This window comes from Toxotes jaculatrix, chromosome 6 (assembly GCF_017976425.1).
Source record: "Toxotes jaculatrix isolate fToxJac2 chromosome 6, fToxJac2.pri, whole genome shotgun sequence".
In the NCBI taxonomy this organism is placed as follows: Eukaryota; Metazoa; Chordata; class Actinopteri; family Toxotidae; genus Toxotes; species Toxotes jaculatrix.
The window spans coordinates 18,415,018-18,443,017 of record NC_054399.1 but is presented as its reverse complement, the minus strand read 5'-3'; the positions used below and the strand labels follow the sequence as shown (position 1 = coordinate 18,443,017).

At 40.8% G+C, this 28,000-nt stretch overlaps 2 protein-coding genes across 3 annotated transcripts; both read left to right on the top strand.

Annotated features, from left to right (window-relative positions):
- The first annotated feature begins 66 nt into the window (after positions 1–66).
- Positions 67–11,516, top strand: efcab7 (EF-hand calcium binding domain 7). 2 transcript variants are annotated; one of them, XM_041040432.1, is made up of 13 exons: positions 67–327; positions 1,289–1,500; positions 1,790–1,876; positions 2,485–2,695; positions 4,594–4,715; positions 6,915–7,056; positions 8,106–8,215; positions 8,425–8,588; positions 8,843–8,976; positions 9,083–9,231; positions 9,480–9,689; positions 10,467–10,574; positions 10,800–11,516. In XM_041040432.1, exons 1-13 carry the CDS (start codon positions 198–200, stop codon positions 10,878–10,880), a joined length of 1,860 nt encoding a protein of 619 aa, XP_040896366.1. In that variant the 5' UTR covers positions 67–197; the 3' UTR covers positions 10,881–11,516. The 2 variants fall into 2 exon arrangements, with proteins under 2 accessions (XP_040896366.1, XP_040896367.1); XM_041040433.1 differs by lacking the exon at positions 9,480–9,689.
- Positions 11,517–14,061: 2,545 nt separating this feature from the next.
- On the top strand, positions 14,062–27,785 carry pgm1 (phosphoglucomutase 1). Its single transcript, XM_041040434.1, has 11 exons — positions 14,062–14,391; positions 16,489–16,651; positions 16,842–16,985; positions 17,255–17,380; positions 17,500–17,690; positions 18,373–18,527; positions 18,619–18,734; positions 18,845–18,980; positions 19,639–19,822; positions 25,213–25,347; positions 26,954–27,785. The coding sequence occupies exons 1-11, from the start codon at positions 14,146–14,148 to the stop codon at positions 27,041–27,043; spliced, it is 1,686 nt and encodes a 561-aa protein (XP_040896368.1). The 5' UTR covers positions 14,062–14,145; the 3' UTR covers positions 27,044–27,785.
- The last annotated feature ends 215 nt before the right edge of the window (positions 27,786–28,000 follow it).

The following is a 28,000-nucleotide window of genomic DNA, read 5'->3' as shown; positions in this document are numbered from 1 at the left end:
GACATCGCATAGCAACGATAGCAAAATTGCACTGCTAACACACCTTCGACTCAGTAAAATGTGTCTAATATGCTTCCGGGTGATTATTACAGTGTGATGAAGAAGTAAAATAATATCATTTAGCTTAGGTTATCTACCATTTCTGGCTGCTGGAGAGAACTAGCTAACGATAAACAGGTCGAACTCTTCTCCCAAAGATGTCTCTTCAAGAGTCCCCTCGTCCTTCCGATGAAGAGGAGGCTTTCTACATGCAGTGCAGAGCTGCGTACCTCGCTGTGTTCAGATCTAGTTTGACAAATATCGCTTCGAAACAGCAGTTATGTCGCGGTAAGCTAACTTAAGCTTGCCCGTTCAAAAACTGTTTGCATGTTACATTTGTCAGTTTTTCTTTGGTCGATTTAATTTTCGTGCTATTTTTTTAAACATATAACGTTAGTTCAGGAACAGGCTATAGAGTTGATATTATCTGGAAAAAAAATATCTACAAACAGTATACGATAATGCCTTGGGCGCTAGCAGTGACGATGATATTTCTGGAATATGAGCGATTTTATTTTTAATGAGCCCCCAAACTTAGCTGGCCTTTAGCATTAATTCAGTGTTTATGAACCACTCTACAGAAGATATCAGCTGATCATATCACGTCTTGATGCTTCAGTTTCCAGTTCAGAGAGCCAGTTGACTGTGTTTATAGACACTGACTTCCTTGTCCAAGAAGCTTTTGAAAGAGGCCAATATGATTTTGTTTTGGGTTTAAAATTTCCTCTTTAAACTCTTAAACCCACACTGACTTGCAGGTGGATCATCATTAAAAAAAAAACCCATGCTGTGCTGCTAAACATTAGCCAGTTTCACAGCTGCAGTTTTCTTTCTTTTTGGCTATAGCGTTTTTATTTAGTTGTTTTTTTAATTTCACTCACTGTAAAAACCATACAGCTTCCATAAAGAGCCCATGCAAAATATATCTGATACTGTCTGAGAGAGTGAAATAAGATGATTGTTTTTTCCAACCTTCAAAGCTCCTTAAGGGGAATAACAGCAGAAAAGTGCATGTTGAGTGGTTAAGTTTTGTAATAATCAGTGGTTCAGATGTCACATTATGCAAAAAAGCATCTCATTGTGGGAGATTTAAAATAATAATAATAATAATAATAATAATAATATATCTAGCATCTGCAAGGTTTGTCAGAAAATGTATCAGAAAAAAAAACTACAGTTGTGTTACAGTCATATGTAATCTGTCTTTACTACTACTTTACTCATTTTTTTTGCTTTTTATCCAATTCAGTTCTCCAGCAAGCGGGAAGAAATCCATCCCAGGCCACTCTTAATAAATACTGGACCCCAAGAACGTCTAAATTGAACTTTGATGACTTCTGTGAGATTCTCAAGTGTGAGAAGAAAACTGAGGAAACTGAGCTGATGAGAGCTTTCAGAAAAATGGATGTGAACGGTGATGGCTACATTACACACAGTGAACTGGAGAAAGCCCTTACGACTGTGAGTAGTTTAAAGCATTTTGTAGTAGACAGATCTCCAATAGATTGTCTATTTATTGTTTCAAATTAATGTTTCGGTTTTGGCTACAGTCGTTAATTCTGAGTGAATTCAGTGATGGTGTACAATCAGCTAACTGAGTTTTGTCATCAACTGGGGACCCATTCATGTTGTGTTACAGATGCGTAAACATAAAATGATTAAAATCACTGATTGACTCATGCTCAAACTAAATAGAAATATTTTCATGCTGGTGTTTTTACTACTAAAGAAATTATCTTGACTCTTCCAGAGAGGAGAAAAGATGACCAGTGAAGAGGTGAATACTATTTTCTCATTAGCTGACATCAACAGGGATGGCAAACTGGACTATGCAGAAGTAAGTTTGAAGTATGAAGTGGCTTCTGTTCTACTATACTTGCCAGGTTATCTTCTGTGTGAAAGACTGTGAAAAGTGTGTTTTAAATACAGTTGTCTCATCTTGTGCAGTTATTTAAACCAATACACAAAGATGGTTGATCAGTTCAAGTTAATGAATGCACCAGCATAGCCTCAGAACAAAGGTGACTGTCCCATCCAGTGAGTAGAGAAATTTTCTGCAACAGTAAAATTATACCAACAATAGCCAATGGGATTGAATTTGCAGTCTCCCAGCCTTATTGTTGCCGCTCCCTATGAATAATAGACACTGTTCAGTATTATTTGCAAAGGATAAAATACCTTTTCTTGTGTCTCATTCATTCAAAACTTTTTGTTCTCTAAATTTGAATTGAATTCACATAAAACACAGAAGAATAAACGACTCAAAAAAAATCAATAGTGCAAAGGAACAACAGTTTAGCCCTCTCGTCATTTGCTCCAAACTCGTCTTTATTCTGTGTCATATGCTTACCTCCACCCAAGATACAAGCTTTTCTGATCCTCTCCATTATCTCAAAACTGTGCTCATGTATCATCTTCTGACTCATGGTTTCCTGTTGCTGTCAGTTCTGCAGATTGCTTGTGTCTATGGCAGAACAATGTCAGAAGGCTGCTTTGGAGAGGCTCGAGGCTGATGCCAAGCTGAAGAGACAGAACTTTGGCAGTCAGTCATACAACCCTCCGAAGAGCTCAGTGTCATCAGCATCATCAGCAGCAGCACAAGTGGCAGCAAGTCACCCTCAGCCTCCAGACACATCAGACGCAACACTCAAGAAAGGTACAACATGTGAGAACATTTTAACATAAAGTAGACAGGCTCTGAATTTGTGTTTGTTTTTATGTTTTAATGATCAGTTTATGTCGATAGACATTTACTGCTGTTCTCAGTGGCTGGATATCATTACACTGCTGTATAATTCTCTTTCCAAAGATGCACACCCATTGCCCCAATACGCCTCACCGATTAGTTTTGATGAATAAATAATAGCTCTGTTATTGATCGATTTTTCACTCCCTGTATGACAAATCACCTCATTAAGACAGTCCACACATCACAATGGCCACACAATTAGAACAGCTTGTTTGGAGGGAGGAGACTGTAAAGTGTTGTGATTTGGGTAATAACTTCTGCCGTTAAGAGATTGACAAAAGATCTGTCTAAACTGATGAAAAATGTTGCCTTTCAGCTCTGGCTTTGGAGTAAGCACTTGCCAAAAAGATATGTTTTTGTAGCCTAAACAAGCCAGGACTGGGTTCAAGTCCAGTTGCAGCCTGCTGCTACCACAGATAATGAGCCAACGTTTTTTGTTTTTTTGTTTTTTTCTGTAAAAGACAGAACCTTAAGCCAGTGGAAGATTGGTGTAAAAATCTACTTTTCGTACTTTAAAACCAGCATTTTGAGGAAAGAGTAGAACAGAGATCCTGGATGAGCAAGCCAGGGACAGGTCCACAGTGAGAAGATAGATGGGGTTGATTTAAGTGGTCAGTCCATGTTCATGGTATTGATTTGGAGGATTCCACCACTTCTCACTGGGGAGATGATGAGGGATTAGATGGTGGTAGAGAGGAGGGCCCAGCCGACCACCACTGGAAAAACAAATGAGCTCCCACATAGTAGTCAGGATTATCACATTATTGTGCCTCTCCCAGGTATTGATTTATACCCGTTACATTTTAACAAGGCTCTGACACAAGAAGCTGCGTGATTGCACATGTTGAATGGGTTATTCTTGGTGCTCAAAAACTGTTTTGACTGTTCATTTGTTCTTACATTTGTCAGCATAAACCAGCACTTCCCTGAGAAATGCAGCATAACTGAATGTGACATGGAATAATTTTGGCTGATTTTTCGCAAATAATTGATGAGATCAAATTTTGTACAGTTGAACAGTTAAACCAATTGATGAACTGTCATGGTGTTTCTCTGATAATTGGTCTATTTAGTTCAGTTCTTGCTGTGTTCTAGCACCAGGGACCCACTAGTGCTGAAAGTGTGAATACTCAAAACATTCAGTATAAACTCACACTGAAGCTTTTGTTAGGCCACGTTTCAGTGCATCTTTGTCCACATTCATGAAACAGATACAATTTGGTCCTTTAGTTTAAAATACTGTCATCAATACAAAATAGGTCCATGACAAATGCCAAGACAGTGGTTCTACTTATTCTCTGCTACGGTAATTTGCTTGTCAGCCTATCACATTACTTCGCATCTTGATTTCCCGGGCTTGGAAACAATCAGACCACTCATTAGTGAATTGATATTTTCTGGCTTCAATTAGTGTTCAAGGAAAAAAGTTGTGCAAGATAATGGATTTGAGAGGGAGCTGTTATGCCATTTGTGATTTAAAATGCCTCCATAATTAATTAAAATGGGGAGCTCGTACTTTTTTTAGAACCCAAATACAAAGTAGCCATCTTCACTTGAACTTGGGAATGGACTTCTGAGAAGACAGATTACAGTGTCAATTATGTTGTGCACCTCATCTCTCTTTTGAAAGTGTGTTTACTGTTTGGAGAGGGGAGGGCTGTACGTAATCTGTTCATCAGTCATTGGAGCTCTCTATTTTGTTTTAGCAACATTATTCACTGATAATAATTCTGTACATGTATTTTGAGCATATGTCTCTGCCTTTGTGATTTCTCATTGTTGCGTCTGATTTGTGTTTTTTTCAGACAGCCGATCGTCCTCTCGTCCGTCCTCCGCTCGCAGCAGACGGTCGTCGCTGTCGAACTCAGTCAGTGTGACATCCAGCAGCATCAAGGCCAGCAAAATACCAGAGCCTTCAGATTTACAGGTAAACCATAGGAGTTACATTTAATATAATTATAAAAATTTAAATTCTTTCAAGAACACTCAAACAGATTTATAGGCATTAGTCACTTATCCATTAAAACCCCAATTTAACACCACTGTTCTGTTTATTTAATGTTTATTTTGTATTTATTTTAGTTGAGACAATTTTATAACACTGACCATTGCCACATATGCAACACTGACAGCCTAAGCTAGATTGCAATGTCTGTCCCTAGACAGGCCTTAATATAAATATGACAAATTTTAGTAATATAAGTTATGTGATTTACAATGCATTTTGATAATGTATATTATGAATATTAAAGATTAACCATTTTTACCATCAGTGACAAATGCTGGAAATCTTTGTAAATGGGCCCATGTGAGAAACCCCATGATAACAAGGACCTCACAGCTCCACAGCTCTCCCAGTATCACTGTCGCCCAGTGTTTTTGATGGGCGAATTTAGCCCTGGGTGGATAGATATACACTGTATTGATCCCTCGCTCTTTGTTTTCACTCTTTTTGGCTTAACCTCGCCTGGTTTGCTTTACAGCAAGGGGAAAAAAAAGTAAATAAATAAATAAAAATAACAGCCTCGTGCTCCATCTCTCAGGTCCAAGCATTGTGTTGAGATTGGAAAGGGCCAGACATCATCGAGGTAAAAGAATGTGTGTCCAGAGATTACCTCTGAGGGAAGTTCTGCTCGCTGTATTGGCTGCTATATTGCCACAGGCTGATAATTGGGAGGTGGTGGGTGGAGGGTAGGCTGTGTTTTTGTTGTGGAGTGAGTTTGTGTGTGTGTGTGTATCTGTGTGTGCGTCTTGTGGGATGCAAATGTGTCTGAATGAATAGAAAACTGGAAAGTAAGGATTATTCTTACTGATTTTTTTGTATAGGTTAAAATGATGAGGCAAAGTTTAAATGTGTGTCGAGTGTGTTTGTGTGTGTGTGTGTGTTTGTGGCTGGTTTGGTGTCCAGCGACCGTCTGCGTAGCAGTAAATCAGACCTGTGGCCTGAGCAGGTGACAGCGCCTGTATTAGTCTGCAGGCTGACCCTCTCTCAATGGGGGCATTAATTCTGATGTCTTTAAGCAGTAGACGGGTGCCCATGGCAATTTCCCTCATTTAATATTGTCTGGACAAACCACTGAAGTGTTATGATTTGATCTTTTATGCCTCTCATAGCCCAAGATAAATACTTTGAGAAAATGGCTTTTCTCTAAAGGAGTGACATGCTCCGTCTTTATGGTACTTTCTTTGTTTAACTTGGTGATTTATTTGTCCACTAAAAGGATATATAGCCTATTCCAGACTTGCTTGGCCCTCAATGTCCTCTTACTGTGTGTCCACACCAACTGTGTTTTCATTTAATGTGTCTCCGGTGGGTGGAAGGAAAACTTCCCTGTTTTGATGTTCCTGTTCAATTTCAAATTATTATCTCATTTCCACTGTGCTGCCAGACAAAGGAACAACAGGATTTCAAAATGAGAGAAATATTAGGATTCATAAATATTGCCAAAGTAGCCTCTTGATATTTTTGAATGACTGTTGGCCCAAGATTGAAAAGGCTGTATTTATCAAAGTTAAATGGACTCCAATTTGCCATATCAGGTACTAGAGGGAGATTTACATCAGCCTGCAGCAGAAACACAGTGCACCACTTCTGCCCTCCTCTGGATCAGCAGGAGAATAACAAGTGTTTACACACTGAGCTGACATAAACTGTGAAGTAATAAATATGCCCCCTGAAGGTTGGAGTGGTAATTATCACGAAGGCAATTCCTGTTAATCAAGTGAGCAACCTAACTGTTATGACTGACTGCTTAATTCACTTTTTCATGCCAAAATATACTTCCCCTGTCACAAGATCAGTCCCTCTTTTAATAGGAACTGCAAATTAGTTTTGGTTTCTGTTGAATGAATAAATGCATTTTGTTGTCAAGCACCAAAACAGTTTGTTGGGATTATGTCACGATCTAAACAAAGACCACACATCATCAAACCTATTAGGATACACATAACATGAAATACTGCATATGATATTTCAAAGTTCTTAAAATAGCAAACAGCTGGCACTATGTCTGATAAAGTTTAGAAATCCTAATTTTTCTGCTTTGTTAGCCATACTGTGCAAATGAAATTTTGTATGAATTTGGTGGGTCTGTCGGTTAAGTGGCAATATTATCCATTTTTCCAGGAGTGGCATCACAGTTTTATGAAAGGATGTTTCTTCTTGGAGGATGATGGGAGTATCAGTTCTCTGCAGTACCAGCTCCATGTCCCCCAGACAACCAACGTCTACTTAACCATCCAACCAGTCAGCCTCAGCCACAGACCTGGTACTTACACTGTTTCACATTACACACAAACAAAAATCACCACAACAAAATTGACTCACTCTCTCCCATGATTAAGGAAGTCAGAAATTAGGGTCAGGAACAGAATATTACCTCTGGAGCTTGTAAGAATTTAATAGTTTGTTCCTCTGGATCATCTATTAGAAATTCCATATTTTAATTGCCTGCTGTGCTGCTTTCTGCGCCACTTCTACACCACAGTTTTAGTAGCAAACACTGTAGTTGCACAGTTTTAAAAAGGCTTATTGTGACATTTTAACATAAAGTATCGCCCCAGTAATTTTCAGATGATGAATCATAAACAAAAAGACCACACAGAAGACTGACTTCAATTATTGGGCTCTGGACTATATTTTACATCATGTGGCAGCCGGTCAGATTTTGTAGGAAAGGTGCTAGATTGTGTTCCAGCTCAGTGGACGATAATTTATGACAAACAATAAGAACAGGGTGTAGTTCAGTTTATAAAACTGCAGCGTGCAGTGGCAGGTAGCGGAATGCTGTAGTAGGTGGAAAGTTAGTCCTCCTGTTTATGTTTTGGTATATCAAATTCTCAACATGCTCTTGGTTACAGGGCAAAACAGGCATTAACAATTCTGTGTTCAAATCCAGAAATTAAGGTTTCTCAGTTAACATATTCCATCGTATGTTTTGTATGTGGTAGTGTTCCATTGAATATATTGAAAGTTTTGTTGTTGTTTAGAATAGTGTAATGTGTAATAGTGTAATATAAAATAATAGTATGTGGTACAGGTAAACAACCACATAATATGTAAACAACCATATAGTAGAAGTATAGTATAGTATAGTATAGTATAGTAGAACATTGGAAATGTTTATAAAAGGGTGTGAGTGAACAAATCATTTGTTCATTTAATTAATTTGCTTTTTTGTTCTGTTTATATATATTTATATTTTCACAATCAAAGTGAACAATTTTATCAAAACCCACAAAAAGGACATGAAAGACAGTTGTAAGGTCACAATCTGATTTAACTTACATACCCCTGTAATTCTGTCTTACTTTTCAGACAAGGGTTCATCCTGGATGACAGTGGACACAGCTCTTTTTGTCATGTCAGCTGGTGAAACCAAAGAAGACGCAACTTTAGTGTATTTCACTGAGTCAAAAGACAAAGAGGTATGTTTATGTGTGTTGAGAAATGTACATGTACCATTTGTTCATATTCACTGTTACATTTCTAATCCTTTTCCAGTGATACTTCATTTAGTTTAGTAGTTAGTTTGTTGTGTTGATAGAGAAATTATTATTGTATATATTTAAATGCCAGTTGAAAATTTCAGTATATGCGAAGTGTTTTTAACTTGGCCACTCTTTTGTTCCCATAGAAGTATGTTTGGAAAGGAGAACTGAATGCTGGGACCTACTACCTGCTTCCCTTCACCAGTGGCTGCAGACTAAAGAAAAGGAGCAAAAAGAACCTTTCTAATAAACCTGTGGAGCTTGTCTACAGGACGGACACTGAGGAACTAGACCTCACCAGGGAGCTCAGGTTTGTGTGTGGGTCTGTAAATATGTGCATGTGTGCACTTTCCTTTTTTCCCCTTTTTAATTTTACAGAGCTTTAGAATGAAATCTGTCTATCTCTTTGATGCACCCCTGTGGATGCTGGACAAAAGTCTTGGCTGCTTTGCTTGCAGTGTAGCTACTGTAATGTTTAGGTGGATGGCAAGATGGACAGTAAAATGGCTGTCTAAACTTCAGTCCTGCATGAAATGTTTCTGTGTTTCTCCCTTTGTGCCACAGGGAGGCGCTGTCTGGCATCTTTGAGGTTATAGACCTGGATGGAAATGGTTTGCTCAGTCTGGAAGAGTACAATTTCTTTGAGCTGAGGACCAGTGGAGAGAAATGTGACCAGGATGCCTGGGCTGTCTGCAAAGGTAATAATTTTTATTACAGCACGGTTATGTAGGACTGCTAGTGACTCACTTTGAAGCAGCATGAGTGATCAATGATTAGTATTAACCATATGATTTTTGGGGGCAGAAAACTTTGATATGAGAAAGAACCAACTGACACGACAGGGCTTCATGGAGCTGAACCTGATGGAGGCCACAGAGAAAGATGGCGACCCTGCAGACCTGTGGGTCAACCTAGAAGCCATGGGCTACGACCACATGCTAGAGCTAGTTGAGGTAAGTTTACACATCTGATTTCACTCAAAGCAACATGGCATGGTGGTACTCTTATATATACTCTTATATATGCTTTAATTCAAGGCTTATACCTGCATTCAGTAAGTTATTCTACACAACATTACATTCTCTTTTGAATCTGCATTCTTGTTTCTTCCACTTAGTTTCCACATACTGAAACACTTCTAGATTTCAGTAACTCACTTGAGTCCTACTGACTAATTGAAACCTCTTCCTCTCACTGTCAGGCTTGTCCATTCCAGATAGATGTACACTGTGAAGGCACTCAGCTGTCTATACAGCCCCTCAGCATGGAGTCAGGGCCCAAGCTTCTGAACCAGGCTCTCCAGAAGTCCATCATAGCCAGGACAGGGGCCAAAGCTCTGAGGGGACTAGACAATGTTTTTGTCTACACCTATCGAGGAGAGCACAGGGTCTCCTCCCTTATAGCCAACAAGGTAGATAACAAACTGTGTGGGAGTGATTATCTAACTCTGCAGGTAGAGTTTTATTCTGAAATGAAGTTGCCATGCATCTTAATGGCCAGTAGAGGGATGATAGTCCAACTTTGAATGAGAGAAATAATGAATACTACACTATTGTTTATTGAATGTGGTGTTGATCAGAGCACAAAGCATCTGTGAGTGTGAGAAGAGTGATTGTATATTGTATAATGAGTGTGACTAAATATAGGAAAACAGTTATTAGACATTCTTTTCTAGTACAGTGAACTGCTTCAGTCTGTGGTTGCTGGAGACCATTCACCCTATTTGTAATTGATATGCAGAGGTGGTATCCATTCTCTTAGCAACAGGAGCTATTCTAAAAGAATGGCACAGTGACACAAAAGAACTACTGAACAGGGAAAACTGTTTACCTGGTTATCATGAGAGTGTTCATTTAGATTCATTATTTATTTTGTTTTGTATTAACCCATTGTCTTACAGTTCAACTACAGTAACCTTAGCAGCATTGGAGAATATCTGTCTTAGATGTTGTGTATGTATCCACATTACTATGTCCAAATGACAACTGGCACGTTAAGATGTAGCATTTCTGAGAATAGTGCGAGGCAGATTACTATGTTTTTATAAGTAAAAAGAAGGAGAAAAAAAGTAAAGATTTTTTTATAGATTCTTATTTATTTACCTCCCTGTATGTTTAGCTGTTGAAATTGATTTTCTCCTATTTATTGATGTCAAGAGGAAAACTGACGAATACACTTTGTGTTGCAGACCAACCAGAAAGTGACTGTGCACATAAACAATGAGCAGAGCAGGAACTGCAGTAGCAGTAGAGGCATGAATGTGTTTGCTGTAGAGGTACCAGGCCGGACCAAGATGGTATGAAGTTTTTCCTTGTGGTCTTGGACAATCTTAGAAATCTTGGTTATTATTAGATGCTCGTCTTGCTGTACTAGATGCTGTACTACATTAAAATTTACAATTGCATTGCTCATCCTGACCAAGAAAAATACTATTAAGCTAATGCGTATGATGATACATTGGAATAAAATGGTTATATTGTGTTTTAAATGCTAATACAAACATGTTTGTCCTGTTTTCTAGGTGTGCCAACATGTGCTGCCAATCAATGACAAACAGGACTGGACCTACAACTGTGTGGAGACCATACTAACCTGCACATAAAGGTGTATCCCTATGAAAGATTGAAAGCTCACCTGTGCTCAGTGACTCTATGCATCAGAGGTATTGAACTCTGGTGGCAGAGGCAAAACACTAATAAGGTACAGCTGATAATGGCTATTACTGCTTTTGTTGTTCCTTTGTATGTGTGACGTGTTTGGCTAATGTAGAGAATTTCAAAATTTCCTTAACATTTATTAACATTATAAATACAGAGAGATTAAATTGCCAACATGGCACTTTAATTCCTAATTTAGCATTTAAAATAAAGGCTCTTGTCATGCTGAATTTAATCATTTTCAACCAAAAAAGCTTCTCGTATGTCTGTTGCTGTGCTGTTACTTTATTGTATAGTGTACTGTATATTTATTAAGATTATAATAGAAATTGGGCCTTGTCAGAGATTTTCCAGGCAATTTTAGATTAGTTTGTACATCACAACTTAGCTTCTGAGAAAACTTCCTAAAATCACAGTTAAATGTAACATTATGATTTTTTAAGATAATTTTTCATTTCGCAGTATAGTCATGAAACGCCAAAACAAAGGTGCGAACTTATTATTTTCTAGTGCTTTTATATATATTTACTTTGAAAGACATTTATTATTTTATCACTTTCCTCATGTAGATGTAAATAAAAATTTCCAACCGATATTCCTATCACAGGAAATGCATAAAATAAAGACACATGTTCTCCAAATGTAGTGTCACTGCAGCTTTAAGGCCTTGTGATCAGGCACATTCTCAGTGTTTGATATACACACAGTTTGAGAGTCACCACAGTAGGTTTGCATCCAGTGCATCATGGGAAATCTAGAATTTGGATTTCTTTCACCGTTTTTTTTTTTTAAAGGGGGTAAATTGAACAGACAGTTGATATTATTTGCTACGGTGACAGCTGCCAATCAAAAGTGAATGTTTCTTATACATTTAAGCATCTGATAACAGATGAATGTTTCAGTAGCATTTCAGTAGTGTAGTTAGGCCTTACTTCACATTGAAATTATAGCTATACATAAAAAAGATATTCATTAAAAAACTGGTTTTAACCAAGACATCTTTAGACTGTTATTCACCAAATCAAAGTCTGTATTAGCCCTGCATGAAATCTGTACTACACTGTAGCTACTGGTCACAGTGGTCCATACTCTTAATACAGTATGGGGCTCTGAGGATTTGCGGTTGGCAAGGAAATGCATTCCTTTGCATTGCATTGCACTCAGGTCTAAACTTTATTTGCCCTTGGCCTTTTCAGCTGAGAACAGTCTTTACCTTCTATTTATATCTCTCTCTGGTCATTATTTGCCCTTTGACTTTCTCTGCTGAAACAGTAGAGCCAGCTAACTAAATGTCACATGGCATGTGAGGTGTATTTAATGTCCTGAGCCCCTGTCTGCTCTTCCTTTCCCAATACAGAGGTTTAATAATCCTCGACTGCTCAGGTTAGCTGGGTTTCAGGAGTTGTAAACCAATTTGAACATCTACTTTGTGGGGCTATAGTTCTGCACTGTAATTTGAAATCATTGTGTTTTGAGAAAAAATATTTTGCCTTAGAACTTTTAATTCGCTAAGATTCACTAATAACTGAAAATAAGTTTATTCTGGTTGGTATGTCCTGGCATTTCTTCCTTTTAAAGCTATTAAGAGATAAAATGATATAAAAAACGAATCATGAAATCTCTAATCCTGAATTCTAAATTTAATCTAAAAGTTGACACATGCAGAAACCGAACACACTTCAATCATTGTTTGGAAAGCTCATCCAAACACTGTTGCAGTTGGGTGTTATAAAACTTTTAACCACTAGTGTATGCTTGAACAACAGCCTCCACACTCATACACACACCCCACAGTCAAGATATCAGGTCTGATGTCAAACTTTGTTCTGCTTATGATGATCAAACACACTGTGGCGTAACAGGCAAATAGCAGTGGCCTGAAGAGTACTATTTCACAACATTCTCCCTGCAAAATTCACCCTTTCACTCAAATAGAGTTATGATGCAATTTATTTCTCTTTCACTAGTTGTAAGCATAACTGATATTTGGTAAATAGCATTGACTTATTGGAGAATAAATTATTTAATGAATTTACTGTCCAGGTATTCTAAATGGCGTAAAGGTTTAGACCACAAACCTTGCAGTCATTGACCCCTCTTTGTATGTGTCGTGACCTCAAAGGTACAAAGTTCTGCTGAGCATGAATTCAAAGTGAGGCCTCACTGATGTTTGTCACCTGCATTTCTACATGGAGGTCAAGACTGCAGCGTTGAGTACCACAGGAGATTGTAAGGGCCTCAATGCCTAGCTCACAGGCACTTAAGCAGGGTGACTGACTGTATGCTTGCACAAAGGTGGAAGCTGGGTTGTCCATTTGGGGAACATTATTTTACACCATCAGGGCTAGAGCTATCACTGAGGACACTTTTCTGCCCTCTGTATTTTTTCTTTTTGGGAATTTGGAGTTTAGCAAAATGAGAATACTTTATATTTGTCTCTCTAAAATGTATGGTGGGTTTTCTAGGGTTAAGTATTTTTAGATTGATTTGAATTTGACCACTTTAGGACAGCAGCATTTTAAATGCATAAATAAAAATTTCAGCCTTTCTCCCCAGAATTATATACCCAATATAAACCCATTACATTTCAGTTTCATGACACTGAATGACAGGCTTTGGCTGACATGGTATTGCTTGATTTTCAGACTTTCCCATAATATGAAGCCAGAGTTCCTCCTTTGTAATTATTACTTGGACATTGATATGAGCACAGTTAAGAAGTTGGAAACCTGTAATCATACTAACTCTGATATGGCATGGACGAGGCAAAACCATGCAATCACATCTCGTGTCTGATGCCAGCAGAGGAACTTTGTTAGGCTGCATGTAATGACAGGACACAGGATGACTCATCCTGTCTCCTGTCATTACCTGTCACTCTCTGCTACTATCCCTAAAATCCGGTCCAATACGTTTACTTATATTTATCTGTTTTTGTTTGTTTTCACAGTCCCAAAGAATGCACCACTAGTTATGGAAACTATAATTATCTAACACCCAGGTTGTTGTTGAGTGTGAAGAAATCCTACATGCTCTCTACGTACGGTCTATGGGTCTCTGCTTGCCCTTTAAACTGAGAAGGCGGGTCTAGGAGGGGGGAGTTGTCCGCTGTGTACGTGTGGCTTGTTCTGACACTGCAGTCGCCTCCTCGTCGGACCGGAGACTGCGGATCACACGGGGCGACTAATAGGTGCTCACTGGGGGTCAAAAATGGTCAAAATAACGACAGTGAAGACCAAGCCGTACACGGACCAGAAGCCCGGGACGAGCGGTCTGAGGAAGAGGGTGACTGTGTTTCAGCAGAACCAGCACTATGCGGAAAACTTCATCCAGAGCATTATCTCTGTCATCGAGCCTGCTGAGCGCCAAGCGGCCACTCTGGTGGTGGGAGGAGATGGGAGGTTTTTCATGAAAGACGCCATTCAGTTGATCGTTCAGATTTCAGCTGCCAACGGGGTCAGTTGGAGAAACATATACTGTCCACCTTTGCTGTTCCCCCGCTTGTGTGTCGCTAGCTAAGTTAGCTAAAACAGCCCCTTGTCCAGACTCCTACTGAATAACTTGTCAGCTAGCAAGTTAACGTCGAGCTAGCTGTCAAGTTGTACTCTGTATTATGTTTTGTGGTGTTATTTAGCTACCAAGAAAAGTTGAGTGACTTAACAAGTAAATGCAAACAGTAACGTTTTGTAGCGAAAGCAGGGAAATAACTCACTGATACTATACCATATATGTAACTAACATTACTATAACGTTATTGATGCTGACGTGTGGTACACGTTAGCCCCGTTCAAAGTTTTGCACAGTGTAACGCTAAGTGATGCAATGCCCTAAAATGAATGAGTTTTATTTAGCTAACATTAACGCTGCATGTCCATACAAGCTTCCCTCGTTGCTGTGGTATAACAATGACACTCTGGTGTAGCAAGCAAGACCTTCCTGCATCTACTTGTTATGCTTTGATATTAGCTATTAGATATTAGCCTGCGCTACTCAACGATTCTCATGAGGTCAAATGAGAATCGTTAAAAGTTAAAATGACAGGTGTCATCAACACCCGTCTGGGTTTTCCTGCACTGTCTCCGGTGCCAGCTTGACCGCGGTGATCTTTTGGAGAAAGTGCATGAAGGAGGTCACTTGTATATCAAACCATTACCTTTGACATTTACATACTGACACGGCGATAGCTTTGCTGTAGCCTAAAAAGACTGAAACCTTTTTCTGGATTTCAAAAGAGTCTCGGGTCTTGGTCTTGCACAGGTCTACAAATGAGCAGAAGTAGGTTTTAGTGTTGTAAAAGGAAGCATGATAACCCGACATTGTGTTGTTTCATAATAACTGCGGTGAGATGCTACTGGCTGCCTTCACTGTGATGTTGCTGAAACGGTTTTAGGCGAGCTGGGGGGGCGTGACGAGCAACGTGCAGACAGTCACGTTGCTCTGCATATGTCTGTGCCATAGCTGGGAACCTCAAGGTCAAGTGCAGAAATGAATGAACAGTACAAACAGCACCATTGCGTTGCATTTGCCATTTTGGTATTGAATCATCCCATGGTCTTATCACAAATGAGGCACTCGTAATAGCACGCAAAAATGAGCCTTACCGCATTTGGACAGGACATTATGGTTAGACTGAATCTGTGACCTTCTTTCTCGTGAGATGGCCTGTCTCTGGTGCAGTTACCTCAAAGAAAATAATGATAAATGCAGGATTTGTCCCTGATGCCAGTCAGCTCAAGTTGCATAAAGCAGTCTGATATTTTTAGCAGTTTCTCCACAAGTGGCTGTTGTTGGGAAATGAAGCAGTGAAGGAACTGTATCATTGCCAAAGGTGCACAGACAGAGGCACTGCTGTTCATATGTTTACACAAAGCAAACCTAGGCATGTTTAAATAGACAGAGTTGAGAGAGTTGTTGGACTGAGATAGTGTCATAAGGATACATAAATTATATTTTTCTTCTGCAGTAATGGTAAAGGAATGTAACACTTCAGAAAAGCACAAGTCTGCGAACTTCATACAAAGTACTTGAAACAGAAAATATCTAAATCGAATCAATATTTGGTGTGACCACCTTTTGACTTTACAACTGCACTAATTTTCTTAGGCACACCTGCACATTTTTTCTAGGTACTTTAGTGATAGGTTGTTCCAGTCATCTCTGATAATTTGCCATAGTTTTATTCTCTTGCCACAGATTTAGGCTGTCTCAGTGTCTTCTGTAATCCAGACTTACTCCATGATGTTGAGACCAGGGCTCTGTCGGGACCATACCATATATTGCAGGACTTCTTGTGACTCTGGCCGTATGTTTTGGGTTGTTATCATGCTGCAGAATTAATTTTGGACCAGTCAGGTGCCTGCCTGATGGTATTGTGCATGGATAACGTTTGCACATAGTTGAGAATAAGATAATTACAATCCTTGCCCTTCATATTAAACTTTTAGTGTTTTTGGATGAACCTTTTCTAGTATGTCCTTCTTTATCTCCTTTTATCTGTGAGTCTGTGCATGTGTGCATTAATAAACACATATGTGTATGTGTTCCTGCCTGCAGATTAATCATCTGGTGATTGGTCAGAATGGCATCATGTCCACCCCAGCAGTCTCCTGTGTGATCCGCAAGATAAAGGCAGTTGGTGGCATCATTCTCACAGCCAGCCACAACCCAGGGGGCCCCAATGGAGATTTTGGCATCAAGTACAACATCTCCAGTGGAGGTGAGTGGAGACTTCATTATGCTCCCAGATCACAGGAGCGCCAATAACTAAGGGTTCTCTACCCACTTTAATACACTGCAAGCAATGAGGAGAGATGTGCTTGGATTTTAAGAATGCTCTTTGACTTGAGAACACTATCTGCATGTACCGCTGCGTATTTTTAAGAATACAATGCCTTTTTTGACCCCAGGACCTGCTCCAGAGGGCATCACAAACAAAATATTTGAGATCAGCAAAGGCCTGCAGGAGTATCACATCTGTCCAGACCTGAAAGTGGATCTGTCCAAGATTGGCAAGCAAACCTTTGAAGTGGACACTTTCAAGCCTTTCACAGGTACATCAGCATGAAGAGCAGAGTCAGCTCATGGCAGTTCATTAATTCCTTTGTTCAGTGTTGACAGTGAATACCAGTGACTTGCAATGTGGCAGCACATTTTGCTTTCAAACCTGATCTGGTCACCTGAAATAATGAGTGAATGTTTTTGACTTGTGAAACCCATTAACTAATGTGACCAGTGTGCGATAAACGTTAGTTTGCTACCCAAGTCTCTCATCAGCTACTGCTCTATTATTTATATTCTGTTTCCTCTTTATTTGTGTCAGTGGAGATTGTGGACTCTGTGGAGGCCTATGCAGAGATGCTGAGGGGCATCTTTGACTTTACTGCACTGAAAGAGCTTCTCTCTGGAGCCAATCACATTAACGTCCGCCTGGATGCTATGCACGGAGGTATGAACAGCACAACACAGGCTTTTGTTTCAGGAGGCTTTATTGGTAGAGTGTATGTTTCCTTTATATCTCAAGCAAGGTGTGGTGGCTTCTTTTAACAATACACTCTCTCCCTCTAGTGGTTGGTCCTTATGTGAAGAAGATAGTCTGTGAGGAGCTGGGTTCTCCTGCCAACTCAGCAGTCAACTGTGTCCCCCAAGAGGACTTTGGAGGCCACCACCCTGACCCCAACCTGACCTACGCTGCTGACCTGGTCAAGACCATGAAAGGAGGAGAATATGACTTTGGAGCCGCCTTTGATGGTGATGGTGTAAGTCAGCTTTTCTTCCAGGGAGGGTGATTTTATAGCTGTTAAATCAGACAGTATATTGGGGAGAGGTGAGAGCAGAGTTATGAAGTTCTTAAACTGGATTTCAGTCTATGATGTCAGATCACATAAAATGAATTTAATAAAGTGTGGTCTATTAAGTTTTAAATTTTAGGTTTTTCTTTTAAATAGACCGGAGTCAGTAACCAAAGTAATGGGCCTGGGTCCTGGACTGAGGTTGAACTGAACTCATTTTGACTTTGGCTTTAATGAGAACAGCGAGTGTTTTAAGTCAGCTGTTTTTCTCTAGCTTTTCCCCCCAACACTTTTCTCATATTTTGTGAAGAGAACAGACCAAATTATAATATACAACAGTATTGGTTATATTATAAGAAATATGCTCAATTTGTCATTCTTCTACTACCTTCAGAATTCAAAATGAAATCTAAGAAATATATAACATAATGGTTTTAGTTTTGGATGAAATATTATTTAAAAAATCAGTTGTAGTTCAGCATCTGAAGGGAATCCTTTTCAAGAAAACAGAGGAAGACTGCAACCAATAAACCTACTGAACAAACAGTTCAGGAAACACGAATTCATGTAAAGTAAACTAAAACGTGTCCGCTATTTGTGATTGTTGACCCCAGTCTTTCTGTGCTACTTGTTCTGTCCCCCTCTTCAGGACCGTAACATGGTGCTGGGTAAACACGGCTTCTTTGTGAACCCCTCAGACTCAGTCGCTGTAATTGCTGCCAACATTAAGAGCATCCCTTACTTCCAGAAGACTGGTGTCAAAGGACTGGCACGCAGCATGCCCACCAGTGGAGCCCTGGACAAGTAAATACCACATGACATAAGAGCCACTGTAAAGTTTTCCTCTGCAGTAAACTGAAACAGTACTGATAAATCTTTTCTTATGTGGTTCCAGTGTGGCTAAAGCTCTTCAGATGCAGCTGTACGAGACTCCAACAGGCTGGAAGTTCTTTGGGAACCTGATGGATGCTGGCAAACTCTCACTATGTGGAGAGGAGAGCTTCGGCACTGGTGAGTAAAAGTCATCAAATTTGCGTAGCCAGAATTCCAGTAAGGGAAAGTAGTGCACTCCACTTACCCGCTCACTCACTCCTTTTCCTCTCCCTCTGCTAACCAACTAGGCTCAGATCATATCCGTGAGAAGGACGGCCTGTGGGCAGTGCTTGCATGGTTGTCAATCTTAGCCTCCAGGAAACAGAGCGTGGAAGAGATCATGAAGGATCACTGGCAGAAGTTTGGCAGGAACTTCTTCACCAGGTCAGCACTGAACCATGTAGAATGGTTTATGAAATGTGGGCTTAAGTCCCAAAAGAGAAGTATTTCCGATTGCCAGTGATGTTTTTAGTATTTGTCAGCTCCAGGACCTGGGTGGGTTGTACAACCTACTGAGATGCTGCAAGTATGTAGGTTGGTCAGTTGGTACTCTGCTGCTGTCTAGTGGCTAATAAGAGAACTGCAGCATGTGCAAGCCAAGAGGCATTCAATTAATGCGCACACAGTTGCCAGTTTTGATTAGGTAGCTAGGTTTGTGGTTCGGTTGAAATGCATTGTGCATTGTGTTACCCTGACATGAGCTTATATTTCTTTGTCTTCTCCATTTCTGTCACTGAAGATAGGCTAAGTAACAGAAACAGTTATCTGTGTAATGCAATGTAGTTCAACTACACCACAAACTATATCCTCCAAAATAATCAAAGTTTTTTTTATGATTACCTATTACCCATTTCAACAAGTTTTTACTTTTGCAAATAAAAAAGAGATCGTAAAAAGTTGTAGCTTGGATAGAAACGCAGAATCGCCACTTCTATCCCTTCAAATTAAACTTCAGGCAATTACTCAACCAAAGATCTGTAATTTTCTGATCTCAGTTGTTAGCAGATTTTTCCATCAATCTAATTTTAACATTTAACTTAAGGTACGACTACGAAGAGGTCGACTCAGATGCTGCCAACAAGATGATCAAGGATCTGGAGACAGCCATGTTTGACCCAGCCTTCGTAGGAAAGAAGTTTTCGTCAGGTGATAAGACTTATGAGGTGGCTGTTGCTGACAACTTCGCCTACACAGACCCTGTTGATGGAAGTGTGTCCAAAAACCAGGTACAGAGCCAACAAAGCAGATCTCGTTAAAATTCTATACTACGCTCCCTGAGTTTTCCATTTGTCATCAGATGTGATCCATTTCTTAGATGAAAAACTTTTTTTTATTAGGGCCCGAGCACCGAGTGGTGCGAAGGCCCTATTGTTTTTGTAGTGTTTATTATTATTATTATTATTATTATTATTATTATTATTATTATTATTATTATTATTATTAGGGCCCGAGCACCGAGTGGTGCGAAGGCCCTATTGTAATTCTAATGTTTATTATTAGGGCCCGAGCACCGAGTGGTGCGAAGGCCCTATTGTAATTCTAATGTTTATTATTATTATTATTATTATTATTATTATTATTTGTCCTCCCAAACAACTGCATTTTTCAACCCCTTCCCATGCTCTAAAACGCCTGAAATTTTGCACACTCATCAGGTCTGGTGAAAAATTTGATATTTTGTGGTCGTTGTAAATGGGGGGGGCAAAATGGCTCTGCAGCGCCCCCTTGAAATTTTCAAAACCCCCCTCCCATTGGGCTTAGTTTGTCATAGGTGCATGAAAATTGGTACACATGTTGATCATACCGAGACACACCAAAAAGTCTCTTGACACCATGACCTCAACCCAACAGGAAGTCCGCCATTGTGGTCGGAAGTTGGCCATTTTGGCGAATTGCACCATTGGTATGCGGACGAACTCGTGCTAGGGATTTCACCCGACCCACTTCATATTTGGTGGACCTCACCTCAAGACCATGATGATCAAAAGTTATCACAGAGTTTTCTCTAAGTTAAAGGGCGTGGCCTCTGTGGCCCGCCAAAGTTTGGTGGCGTTTGGTGAATTTGCCATGACATTTTGAATGGCTCTCACGTCCACATACTTTATCCAAACATCTTCAAACTTTATGAGCATGATCAGGGCTCTGCCCTGAACGCCTCCATATGTCAAACTCCCGCCTTACTCGTGGCGTCCCCTGCTGGTAACAGGAAATGACCTATTTTTACTCTGAAGTGTACTGCTCCTTAATAGTTGACACCATCGGCTTGGTTTCTGCTCTACAACCTTCCCAACTACTTGGTGAAGCTACATTATAAAGGCCGTGAAGCTGGGTGCAATGGCATCTGTGTGGCGGCGCGGCAACTGACGATCCCTCGCCGTGAAATTACGTTTGGATTTGTAATGACCTTAACCACCTCCTATGATCCTAAAAATTCATACACACGTTCTTGGGGGCTGGTCCTAGACTCTGATGGGGTTTTTGTAATTGGGCGGGGCAAAATGGCTCAACGGCGCCCCCTTGAATATTTAAAATACCCCTCTCCATATGGGTTTTTTTGGAATACAAAGATGAAAATCAGTACACATAAAGAATACTTCGGGACGCACAAAAAAGTCTCTTGACACCATGACCTCAACCCAGCAGGAAGTCAGCCATTTTATTTTTGGCGGCCAAATTTGAGTGCTTTCCACCATTGGTATGCGGATGAACTCGTGCTAGGGATTTCACCCAATCAACTTCATATCTGGTGGACCTCACCTCAAGACCATGATGATCAAAAGTTATAACAGACTTTTCTCTAAGTTAAAGGGCGTGGCCTCTGTGGCTCGCCAAAGTTCGGTGGCGTTTGGTGAATTTGCCATGACATTTTGAATGGCTCTCACATCCACATACTTTATCCAAACATCTTCAAACTTCATGAGCATGATGAGGGCTCTGCCCTGAACGCCTCCATATGTCAAACTCCCGCCTTACTCGTGGCGCCCCCTGCTGGTAACAGGAAATAACCTATTTGTTCTATGAAGTGCACTGGGGAGAAGAGGAGAGGACATAGGAGGACTCTGGTACTCATGGCTGTGCCGGCTGCGACTCCCGCGGGTCGCAAGGTTTGCGAGGGCCCGTCATCGCTGCTTGCAGCTTTAATTATTATTATTATTATTATTATTATTATTTGTCCTCCTAAACAACTGCATTTTTCAACCCCTTCCCATGCTCTAAAACGCCTGAAATTTTGCACACTCATCAGGTCTGGTGAAAAATTTGATATTTTGTGGTCGTTGTAAATGGGGGGGGCAAAATGGCTCTGCAGCGCCCCCTTGAAATTTTCAAAACCCCCCTCCCATTGGGCTTAGTTTGTCATAGGTGCATGAAAATTGGTACACATGTTGATCATACCGAGACACACCAAAAAGTCTCTTGACACCATGACCTCAACCCAACAGGAAGTCCGCCATTGTGGTCGGAAGTTGGCCATTTTGGCGAATTACACCATTGGTATGCGGACGAACTCGTGCTAGGCATTTCACCTGATCCACTTCATATTTGGTGGACCTCACCTCAAGACCATGATGATCAAAAGTTATAACAGAGTTTTCTCTAAGTTAAAGGGCGTGGCCTCTGTGGCCCGCCAAAGTTTGGTGGCGTTTGGTGAATTTGCCATGACATTTTGAATGGCTCTCACGTCCACATACTTTATCCAAACATCTTCAAACTTTATGAGCATGATCAGGGCTCTGCCCTGAACGCCTCCATATGTCAAACTCCCGCCTTACTCGTGGCGTCCCCTGCTGGTAACAGGAAATGACCTATTTTTACTCTGAAGTGTACTGCTCCTTAATAGTTGACACCATCGGCTCCGTTTCTGCTCTACAACCTTCCCAACTACTTGGTGAAGCTACCTTATAAAGGCCGTGAAGCTGGGTGCAATGGCATCTGTGTGGCGGCGCGGCAACTGTCGATCCCTCGCCGTGAAATTACGTTTGGATTTGTAATGACCTTAACCACCTCCTATGATCCTAAAAATTCATACACACGTTCTTGGGGGCTGGTCCTAGACTCTGATGGGGTTTTTGTAATTGGGCGGGGCAAAATGGCTCAACGGCGCCCCCTTGAACATTTAAAATACCCCTCTCCATATGGGTTTTTTTGGAATACAAAGATGAAAATCAGTACACATAAAGAACACTTCGGGCCGCACAAAAAAGTCTCTTGACACCATGACCTCAACCCAGCAGGAAGTCAGCCATTTTGTTCTTGGCGGCCAAATTTCAGTGCTTTCCACCATTGGTATGCGGATGAACTCGTGCTAGGGATTTCACCCGATCCACTTCATATCTGGTGGACCTCACTTCAAGACCATGATGATCAAAAGTTATAACAGACTTTTCTCTAAGTTAAAGGGTGTGGCCTCTGTGGCTCGCCAAAGTTCGGTGGCGTTTGGTGAATTTGCCATGACATTTTGAATGGCTCTCACGTCCACATACTTTATCCAAATATCTTCAAACTTTATGAGCATGATCAGGGCTCTGCCCTGAACGGCTCCATATGTCAAACTCCCGCCTTACTCGTGGCGCCCCCTGCTGGTAACAGGAAATAACCTGTTTGTACTATGACGTGTACTGAGGAGAAGAGGAGAGGACATAGGGGGACTCTGGTACTTAGCTGCGCCGGCTGCGACTCCGGCGGGTCGCAAGGGGTGCGAGGGCCCGTCATCGCTGCTTGCAGCTTTAATTATTATTATTATTCCTCCCAAACAACTGCATTTTTCAACCCCTTCCCATGCTCTAAAACGCCTGAAATTTTGCACACTCATCAGGTCTGGTGAAAAATTTGATATTTTGTGGTCGTTGTAAATGGGGGGGGCAAAATGGCTCCGCAGCGCCCCCTTGAAATTTTCAAAACCCCCCTCCCATTGGGCTTAGTTTGTCATAGGTGCATGAAAATTGGTACACATGTTGATCATACCGAGACACACCAAAAAGTCTCTTGACACCATGACCTCAACCCAACAGGAAGTCCGCCATTGTGGTCGGAAGTTGGCGATTTTGGCGAATTACACCATTGGTATGCGGACGAACTCGTGCTAGGGATTTCACCTGATCCACTTCATATTTGGTGGACCTCACCTCAAGACCATGATGATCAAAAGTTATCACAGAGTTTTCTCTAAGTTAAAGGGCGTGGCCTCTGTGGCCCGCCAAAGTTTGGTGGCGTTTGGTGAATTTTCCATGACATTTTGAATGGCTCTCACGTCCACATACTTTATCCAAACATCTTCAAACTTTATGAGCATGATCAGGGCTCTGCCCTGAACGCCTCCATATGTCAAAGTCCCGCCTTACTCGTGGCGTCCCCTGCTGGTAACAGGAAATGACCTATTTTTACTCTGAAGTGTACTGCTCCTTAATAGTTGACACCATCGGCTTGGTTTCTGCTCTACAACCTTCCCAACTACTTGGTGAAGCTACATTATAAAGGCTGTGAAGCTGGGTGCAATGGCATCTGTGTGGCGGCGCGGCAACTGACGATCCCTCGCCGTGAAATTACGTTTGGATTTGTAATGACCTTAACCACCTCCTATGATCCTAAAAATTCATACACACGTTCTTGGGGGCTGGTCCTAGACTCTGATGGGGTTTTTGTAATTGGGCGGGGCAAAGTGGCTCAACTGCGCCCCCTTGAAAATTTAAAATACCCCTCTCCATATGGGTTTTTTTGGAGTATGAAGATGAAAATCGGTACACATAAAGAACACTTCCAGACGCACAAAAAAGTCTCTTGACACCATGACCTCAACCCAGCAGGAAGTCGACCATTTTGTTTTTGGCGGCCAAATTTCACTGCTTTCCACCACTGGTATGCGGATGAACTCGTGCTAGGGATTTCACCCGATCAACTTCATATCTGGTGGACCTCACCTCAAGACCATGATGATCAAAAGTTATAAGAGACTTTTCTCTAAGTTAAAGGGCGTGGCCTCTGTGGCTCGCCAAAGTTCGATGGCGTTTGGTGAATTTGCCATGACATTTTGAATGGCTCTCACATCCACATACTTTATCCAAACATCGTCAAACTTCATGAGCATGATGAGGGCTCTGCCCTGAACGCCTCCATATGTCAAACTCCCGCCTTACTCGTGGCGCCCCCTGCTGGTAACAGGAAATAACCTGTTTGTACTATGACGTGTACTGGGGAGAAGAGGAGAGGGCATAGGAGGACTCTGGTACTCTTGGCTGCGCCGGCTGCGACTCCCGCGGGTCGCAAGGGGTGCGAGGGCCCGTCATCGCTGCTTGCAGCTTTAATTTATTTTTTTTTTTTTACTGTCCACTTTCAGTTCAACTAGTGAATGCATTCCTACTATTCCTACAGCAGTTAGTCCTTAATACTTTGAACTGATCTCATCTTAAACAGTGTAAATGGTTTTTAACATGTAAATGTTAGAATTGACTGAATACATAATAAAGTCACATCCCCACTATAAATCATGACCAGTGAATAACTATCAGTGTATTACAGCTTGATTTATTGCACCTCGTACATTCTACCTCCACATGTTTTCCTGTGACTTTACAGTTTCATTCATCATCGTCTTTCGTCTGTCTTTCTCTCACTCTCTCAGGGCCTGAGGATCATCTTCTCTGATGGCTCTAGGATTATATTCCGTCTCAGCGGTACAGGCAGCGCGGGAGCAACCATCAGGCTCTACATAGACAGCTATGAGAAGGACCCCCAGAAGATTTACCAGGATCCACAGGTCAGGACAATAAGGAATAGTTCCATCCAGCTAGATCCAGTGAGAAAAAGACGAGACAATGAAGTCATCAAATAGGAAAATAAACATCAATGGGACCAGCAACAGTTTTTTTTCTTTTCTCTTAAATATTTTCATATGTAAAAAAAAAAAAAACACTGAAAGAGAAAGGAAAGAATACTCACCTAGGTAACAGCTTCTACAGAACTGGTCAAGATGTACCTTGTGGATTTTAAGGCATGTGCCCTCAACCCCTTTATGCTTATGAGTGGAATGATTTGTAACATGTGAGACAGCCAGCTTACATTGGATGGAGCTTTCCAAAAGCGAGTTCAAGTTTGTATTCCACATGGGAGATGATGGAGAGGTTTGGCCAAGTCTTGAGTTATGGCAGCTTATCAGGTCCAGCATGAAAAGAGGAAAACTTAGCATAAGGGAAAAATAAAAGAGCGCAGGTTCCAACTAGACACTTCATAAAGTCATTTTGACTGGTGTGGACAGGGAGGTGATGTAGAACAAGAAAGTGAGACAAGCCCAAAAAAAAAAAAAGCAAATAAAAGTTCTGCTCAAGCCCTTTATCCTCTTCAGTGCTTACACATCATGAGTGAACAGATAAGCAGAAACATATTGCTTCAGAATCTTAACTAGACAGATAAATTGCCAGTGGGTTAATGGTTCAGTTGGCTGACTTTGGGTTAGTTTGATTTACACACCCAGAGGGTTACATTTTGATAAGAGCAGGTTTAGAGAAGAGGAAGCACTCTCTGACTCACACTCTGATTGAGAGTCACTACCAGAAAACGATTGTTTCTGGCAGATCTGTGGTTGGACCATTACAGTTATAGTTTCTGCTCATAGGTTCAGATTAGCTGTCGTCTCAAGGGAATATACATGACCTGTTCCTTCACATGATTGCATCACTTACTTTAAGCATTTTACTGGATTTATTTGTGTGGGGTGATTTTTATATTAAGTATAATAGCATATTAAAATGCCCCCCAGGCCACACAACTGGCTGAAATTTACTAACAGTTACTACGGCTGCAAATAAGAGTTAAAATTGTATTTAGTGATTGACTGATTATTTCCTCGATTATTTCTTTAATTATATAATGTCAGAAAACAGTGAAAAACGTCCGTCACTATTACTAACAGTCTAAGATCCATAAATATTACAGTGATATAAAACACAGAAAAGCAGTAAATTGTCACACTGGAGTTGCTAAAACCAGAGAATGATTTAAATTGTTGCTTTAAAAAAGAGACTCGAATGATGAATCAATTATGAAAGAGCTGCAGATTAATTGTCTGTTCATCAACAGATCGTCAAATCAGCTGATCATTACAGCGCTAAGTGATTTGTTGAGGTATAGACAAATAAACGTCTCAAATAAGTTAAAATGTTGGATGCAGGCGAAATTTTCCCATCACATATGTTTTTATACTTATTCAGAGATAATGTTTTCACTTCACATTAAATAATTTGCTCCAGCTATTGCCTGCAGGGAATACATAGATATAAAATGATGCATGTTTTGGAAGATGTGTGAGGACAGCATGACCTGAACAGGAAGTCATATGTTCTGTGTGTGTGTGTTTTGTTGTCCAGGTCATGCTGGCTCCCCTGGTAGACATCGCCCTGAAGGTCTCTCAGCTCCATGAGAGGACTGGACGCACCGGCCCTACTGTGATCACATGATTCCTCTGCCTCCACTCACCCTCAGCAACAGGATACCTCCGCTCTCATGGGGGTGAAGCTGCCCTTGAACGCTGTCTTGGCTTCGGTTCCTGGCCCTCTTAAAAACAGAGCTGGATGAAAAACTGAAACTCAGCATCCCCTTTGAATACCAGAAAATACATGAGGAGCTCTTGATTTACCTCACACTGAAAGTTATTTACTGCCATCTCCTAATGTTAGACTGGAGTGGATGCTAATATGATGTTTTCTTAAAACACTGGATAAAATCTGCCTGAGAGGTCAGATCATTTGGACTGGCACTTTTCAAGTGACTTGTTTGACATATAGAGACTGTCTCATGTTCAGGCAAATTTATAGAAAAAGGTTTGGCATTACTAACAAGTGACCTTCTGTCACATCGTAATGAGATTTAAAGAAAACAAAATTTAAAGACTCAGAATAGACTGAAAATGTTAAATTGAGTGTGCCTCGTGTAATTTCTGTTCAAATATGTTATTGTCCAGATCAGTCCTAACCCTGACCCTGAATTAAATCATTAAACGGAGAAACCGCCAAACTGACCACACAAAAGCAATTTGGGGCAACCTCACCCCTCTCCCGCCACTTTTCCCTTACTGACCTGGTGCCTTCCCTTCCCTCTGTTCTCCAGAACCACCAAAACAGCCTTGTAATGTGAACCATGAACCACAGTCAGAGCCTTGAGAACTAACACATCCACCATTAATAAAAGAACTTCACATGACAGACTCTCTGGTCATTTTTTTTCATATCTGCTTTTGGTCTTTTTAAATTTCTGGTTCCACAATATTTAATGCATTTAATTAATATGGAGATGTCTGTCATAGGCACACAAACCCACAAAACTCCCAAGTATTCATAGATACTGTACCTTTCCTTCCAAGAAACCAGCTGGTGCCTGAAAAAGTGTTGGGGCCAGTTGTAATTGCTTTAGCAGAC

What these genes read in the sequence shown, in the direction of transcription:
- efcab7 (XM_041040432.1), top strand. Translation starts at nt 198, where the DNA reads ATGTCTCTTCAAGAGTCCCCTCGTCCTTCCGATGAAGAGGAGGCTTTC. An exon ending in CAGAGCCTTCAGATTTACAG is followed by an intron (nt 4,716 to 6,914) that starts GTAAACCATAGG and finishes CCATTTTTCCAG; the next exon opens with GAGTGGCATCACAGTTTTAT. An exon ending in ACATGCTAGAGCTAGTTGAG is followed by an intron (nt 9,232 to 9,479) that starts GTAAGTTTACAC and finishes TCTCACTGTCAG; the next exon opens with GCTTGTCCATTCCAGATAGA.
- pgm1 (XM_041040434.1), top strand. Translation starts at nt 14,146, where the DNA reads ATGGTCAAAATAACGACAGTGAAGACCAAGCCGTACACGGACCAGAAG. An exon ending in AGATTTCAGCTGCCAACGGG is followed by an intron (nt 14,392 to 16,488) that starts GTCAGTTGGAGA and finishes TCCTGCCTGCAG; the next exon opens with ATTAATCATCTGGTGATTGG. An exon ending in GTACAACATCTCCAGTGGAG is followed by an intron (nt 16,652 to 16,841) that starts GTGAGTGGAGAC and finishes TTTTGACCCCAG; the next exon opens with GACCTGCTCCAGAGGGCATC.